Source organism: Aptenodytes forsteri, unplaced genomic scaffold (genome assembly GCF_000699145.1).
Source record: "Aptenodytes forsteri isolate BGI_AS27 unplaced genomic scaffold, ASM69914v1 Scaffold208, whole genome shotgun sequence".
NCBI classification, from domain to species: domain Eukaryota; kingdom Metazoa; phylum Chordata; class Aves; order Sphenisciformes; family Spheniscidae; genus Aptenodytes; species Aptenodytes forsteri.
Genome location: NW_008794963.1, coordinates 2,551,355 through 2,557,570, shown reverse-complemented (window position 1 = coordinate 2,557,570; position 6,216 = coordinate 2,551,355). Strand labels below are relative to the sequence as shown.

The 6,216-nt window shown below is 41.3% G+C and overlaps 1 protein-coding gene across 1 annotated transcript; it reads right to left on the bottom strand.

Annotated features, from left to right (window-relative positions):
• Positions 1-450: 450 nt before the first annotated feature.
• PLEKHF2 (pleckstrin homology and FYVE domain containing 2) lies at positions 451-3,881 on the bottom strand. Its single transcript, XM_009275476.2, has one exon. It carries the CDS (start codon positions 3,870-3,872, stop codon positions 3,123-3,125), a length of 750 nt encoding a protein of 249 aa, XP_009273751.1. The 5' UTR covers positions 3,873-3,881; the 3' UTR covers positions 451-3,122.
• Positions 3,882-6,216: the final 2,335 nt, after the last annotated feature.

Below are 6,216 nucleotides of genomic sequence, written 5' to 3'. Positions count from 1 at the left end.
ACCGTATTTAATCACTATTTGAAGATCTTAAGAGTGTAGAAGCTCCAGGAAAAGTACTAAGTTACTCTCCAGTTTGATACCACGAGAAGTCTCATCCCCAGTGGCAGTTCGACGGGGCCCAGAGCCGAGACCTGCAGCGCTGGGGCTGGGCTGCTCAGCACCCTGCCGCACATGGCAGTGGGGTCCTCCAGCCTCTTCCAGTGGCTCAGCTGCCACCAGTCCAACAAAAGCCAACTTTGCAACACGCTTGGTCATCCTTGTTTTAAACAGTTACTCAATTGCATAATTTTTTTTCTAAATCCTCCTGTATGCTTATACTCCCAGTTTATTAATCCCTCCTGACAGTGAATAAACTTGCTGCTAAAATACCTGTCAAGATAAAAAGCAGCTGCCCTATTTTCTGTCACCCTTGGAGGCCCACAGTTAAAGAAAATTAAACACATAGGCTTGAAGCTACACCGTATATTTGTAAATAAAATAATTTGACAGAACAAGATTACAAAGTACGAAACAAGCCCTTTCAGGAATTTGTAAGTACAAGCGAAGTCGATGTTAAATCCATTTTGTAAAGTTTTAAACAAATACCACTGAGGGATAGGAGTATTACCATAAAACACTTTTTTTTCTTTAACGCTTTCTCAAAAAGCTTCGACCATGTACATCAATTTCAGATAAAAAAAAAAATCACACACGCGCATTGGTTTGGTTACAGCTTCAGGGATCAGTGCAGCACAGTGCAAGTTTCATTCACAGATAAAGAGATATTTGAAGTAGGTACAAGAACATTCTGCAAAATATAGGATGTTATCTAACTCTAGGCAACCCTTTTCCCACCCCCTAAAAAGTGCTCAAAAGTAAGCACAACATATAGAAACACGGGGAAAAGCACACAAGAAGATGGACTCTTTAACAAGACAAGTTAATATTTGACAGCTTAAGGCAGAGGAAACAATTGCATCAGGAAGAAAATGATTGTTAGTCATTAGAAGGTATGTACAAGGGAGGTTTGTACTTTGATTCTGTAGAAAAACTGAAGCTGACAAGTCTCCATTCCTGAAATATAGAGTAAGAGAGGTACAAGAAGTAAGCACTAATAACTGAAAGTGCCTTCTCAGAATAGCCTGTTTTCCCCTGCTGCAGGTCATCATTGCCACATCTTTCAAGGAGTAAGTATATGTAACTATTTATTTCAGCTAGTCTTTCAGTATGTGTTTATTGCTTATCTGGCAACTTTACAGAATCTTCCTGGTCCCTAGTCTCCATCAGAAAGCGTTTTCCCCTTTTTATGTTTATTTCAAAGTAGATCAAATACTCTTCACTGCTTTTAAAAAAAAACTTTAAGAAATTGCCCGAGCTAAAAATATTAACGCAATTTTCACCTGAAGCAATGTATTGCAGACTATTAATGTAAAGTGCCTCCCTAAAGATGTTAAGTGCATCTTTAGCTACCAGAAATCTCACGGAGGGCTACGGCTTTGAAGTGTTCTGCTAATTTTTATAAAAAAAAAAATATGACTGACATTTACAGCATACAGAATGGGAGACTAGTGCAATATGCAGCATTGATTGTTTATTCAATAAATATTTAACCCAATTATTGCCAACCAAGGCAAACAGTGCAGAAATTGTCACTTAAAGAGATACAAAAGTTTAACATTTTTTTTCTATAAAGTCAGTTGCTACTATATTCATACAACTATTTCAAAGAGGTTTTTCTGCTTCAAAATTGACACTACCATTATAACACTACCATTATAAAAATATGGAAACATAGCATTCCAGGGTTTAACATGTCTTTGCAAGTCTAACTTTTACATTTATATAGGAAAATGACATTTCTGTATTCAAGAACTTATTAAAAGTAAAAATGAATACTATAGTAGAGACATTTTCTGCACTGACAGTTTCATTATAGCTCTTAAATACATCTTTCTTGGTCCTGGGTATACATTTAGAATGAAATAACTTGCATCTCACATTTATCCTGAGGTCAGCTGTGTAAAAAGGAAAGCCAATTTTATAAGGATACTAACAGGCTTTTTGTTCAAAATATGAGGTTATTTTTTAAAAAGCCAATAAAACTCCTGGGGCGGGGGGGGGAACAACCAACCCTCTTACCAATGTTTTAAGGAACAATTCAGTGTCATTTTTGGGAATTATTTCAAAAAATATATAGGCTATCACATCCAAATGATATATTACCCAACTAAAATTTCAGTATGCATTTGCCAAATTTGAAACTTAGAAACTGTTCTGAAAAGAAAGTGTATAAATCCCCGTGAAGAGTCACCCTAAGCTTCTCATCTCAAGATCCCGACCCGCAATGCAACTCCTGCAAGGAGAACCCCACTGAAGCCTGTGGGAATCTGCAGTCTTCGGGTCTGCCTGCACAGGTGAGGACATGTGATTTGGGTCTCCGTCACCCACCGAGGGGTACAGTTATGACCTTGTCAAAGCTCCACTTTGAACACAGCAGTTATTTTCAATAGCACCAACAATCTCTCAGATACCAGCATCAGGCAAATACAGACGACATAGAATAGGTTTTGTGTCTTCCTGAATCAGCACAATTGGTACAAGGCACTGCTTGGCATAGGAAGTCATAAATAAGAGCAAAACAAGACAATTTCCAAGTTTTGTGACACTTAAGTTTGTATGTTATGTCACATTTCAACATACTATATACCATGGTTAAAAAAACCAAGACGGTCTAAGGGATTAACCAAAACATCACTGTTTCATGCATGCTTACGGTTTTCCTCCCCGTATCCAAAAAAACCCACGTAAGAACATATCAATATGAAACATTGGGAAGTATGGGTTGTTAAATTAAGTAGTACATTTTATTCTCCAATCTTCCACAAAAGTCTAACCTAGACACAACTCAAGTATAAGAAGTTGGAAAATATTCTGATAACATTTGCAACAGTATCCCTGCAGAGGAGTGAAAAACCTATTGTCTAGAGAATTCATAGATTGAGGCACATCGCAATTGAAGATATTCAGGCATATTTTATGGCTAGAACAGGATTTTTCTGAGGAACCTCACTATAGACTTCCCCAAAAGCAGCTCCATATGGTTTGAAACACAAATTGCAACACATGGAAAAAACGTTTGGTCCTTAATCACTACTGTCTTCGTCGTCGTCATCATCAGATACATCATTTAAAGATGATTTAGGTGACTGGCTGTAGGAGTCTGATCTAGTGGACTGACAAGCAGTCATCTCCCCCGTAGAAAGAAGATCATAGCAGAAGTCGCAAATCCGCACAGGCTTGGAAGACTGGCTTGGAAGAAGAAACCTCTTTTCAGAGCAAGGCCCGCACACAACAAAGCCACACTTGCGACAGTGGTGACGACGGTTGACGGGCGTAAATTTTGCTTTCTGACAGCGCATGCACACAGTGGCTTCTGAGTCTGGTACCCAGACAGCTGCATGTTCATTGCTAGGAGTCTTCCCGCTTTTGGAAAGCAAATCAGAAACACACTTATTTATGTGGTTCATCCACTCAGACTTCTCTGTAGCGGTGGCAGCATAAACCGCAAAAGACTTTGTTGGTGTCTTGATAAGCCACCCATTCCGTAAGTCTCCCTCATCCTGGATGGAATCAATAGTGACGTTTTCCAGCGGGATTATGTGCTGTTTATTGTATTTCTTCTTCTGGATGACAATGTTACCGTAAACAAGAATGTCATTGAACAGGAAGAACTGCCTCGCTTTGGGCTTCTTCCTACACAGCTTTGTTAGTACTCCCTCTCCGATCAGAACACGACCAGGAATAGTCAGAGGTTGTCCAGCGGCTCCAAAGCAGTTTTCCACTATACTTATTCTTCTAGTATTTGCCTCACTGTTTGCCAAGCGATCCACCATCTTTCACAAGTATCCTAAAGTTAGAAAAAAAAGTTTGCTGTTAGAACAGGACTGATTCAACAGCAGCCTTCCCCAAGAAAGGTACCAACCCCACATTTCTTAAAATATCTAACAGAACCCGCTGGCTCAGAGGCACCGACTTGGGCTAGATTTAAATAAGTATTAACACCTAAGAATTTTTAGCAACCGATTAGTCTTTTTTTCAAAAGCAAAAATGTTCCATCCAGCTGACAGCTATCTTTATCACACGGACAGCACCTACAGCACTGCTCTTGAGAGCCTCTGGCAACAGACTAGGAGGCTTCCCCTCTAGTAAGGTTACCGCATCCTGGTTTAACACTCACATTTCTCTGTATATCCTCCTGCACGTACTCTCTGGATGGCAAAAACAAGTATCATCCACCATTCCAATTCTAATACTGACAGAAACATCGACTTAACTGAGCAGCTTGGAGACTGTTAGTGTTAACACGACAAACAAAAATTATAGAATTGATGTTCACAGAGGAAACCACCATATTCAAGCTCAGTACTGCTCTTTTTTCAGTACGTAAACCTTAAATCATGGGCCAAAACCATGAATCTACCTACTAGAAACATTTTGTATAGGCCACAGCTTGCACCCACCACCACCTGCTTTCATGGCAAACTCCTGAGCCAGGAGCAGGGAGCGAGTCGTGGCTGGTGGCTCATTGCCTGCTTGCTGCTGCCTTCTTTCTGCAGGGGTCCCACCGTCCTTTCCTCCTCGCCTACTCGAACCACATCTGCATCCATCATGATCACGCAACGTACAAAGGCAGACCAGCACAGAGGACAAGTCACACAGCTCGCAACTGTTCCTGAGAAAGACTGTGACCTGCACTGGCTGAAAGTTTAGGCAAGAAGGCTTCGTATTTCAGGAAGCTGATAAACTACAGAGTACATATGTTCCAGTTACAGATTAAAACCACCCCTTGTCCTTCCCCAAGTAGCAAGTAAGATTTTCTCTTGTAAGGGTAAGATTCCTAAGACATCCAATGGAGAACTGAAAATAAGAAGTTACTATAGTCACTCATATCTTGGCAAACCACTCTTTAGCCTATCATTTACCCTAGAGCTTCCTGGGCAGAAGTCAGGCAAAGGAAACTCCTGCCAGTCCAATCCAGATCTGCTCCCCCCAAGCTCCTCCTGAGTACAGCCATGAACCTGAACTGTGTGCTTGAGGGAGCAGCGAGACAGCTGGTAGAGGCGAGTACTACGGAAAGACCTGTTTCTCGGCATGCAGAAGACAGCTCTCCTGTGCCTTCCTTTCTAGCTACCACAGGGCTGATGCTCACAACACCCTTTGGTAGAAACCACTGCTTTGAACGGGCCTGAAGGAGAGCAGAGTAGCAAATACTCCAGTGCCTGTTACCTGTACTTCCCAACACAGTCCCAGTTTGGGACGTCCTCTACATTCACCTACCTTTTCTTTTAGATCTACGCTGCCTGCCATCAATACAGCATCAGCCCATAACTGAGATGAAACTGGGCTGAAACAAGGCTCAGACTTGATGCTGCTCAGACTCTCTCGCTCTGCCATAACCTGATCCAGTCAATCTTCTTCCTATAAATCAAAGCTCAGATACTTCCTTACAAAATAGGGATGAACTTCTTGATAGAGATTTGGTGGCAGAGAAATCTCTCATCAGGCCTCATCTAAATAAGTATGTGTTGTGGTTTAACCCCAGTCAGCAACCAAACACCACACAGCTGCTCACTCACCTGCCCCTCCTGGTGTGATGGGGGAGAAAACTGGAAGAGCAAAAGTAAGAAAACTCATGGGTTGAGATAAGAACAGTTTAATAATTGAAATAAAATAATAATACATTGTAATGAAAAGGAAAACAACAAGAGAGAGGGGAACAAAACCCATTTTAAAAAAGTGATGCAACTGCTCACCACCCGCCAACTGACACCCAGCGAGTCCCCCCTGCACAGTGATCACTGCCTCCTGGCCAACTCCTCCTAGCTTATATACTGAGCATGACGTCATATGGTATGGAATATCCCTTTGACCAGTTTGGGTCAGCTGTCCTGGCTGTGCCCCCTCCCAGCTTCTTGTGCACCTCCTCACTGGCAGAGTATGGGAAGCTGAAAAAAGTCCTTGACTTAGTATAAACACTACTTAGCAACAACTAAAACATCGGTGTGTTATCATATTATTCTCATGCTAAATCCAAAACACAGCACTATACTAGCTAATAGGACAAAAATTAACTCTATCCCAGCCGGAACCAGGACAGTATGTTACCCATGATTACACAAATCCACATGCCTAATGTTAAGTGTGATTAAAAAATAACTTACAAGTTACTGCTTTGAG

Coding starts and splice junctions, on each gene's coding strand:
- PLEKHF2 (XM_009275476.2), bottom strand. CDS start 3,872: ATGGTGGATCGCTTGGCAAACAGTGAGGCAAATACTAGAAGAATAAGT.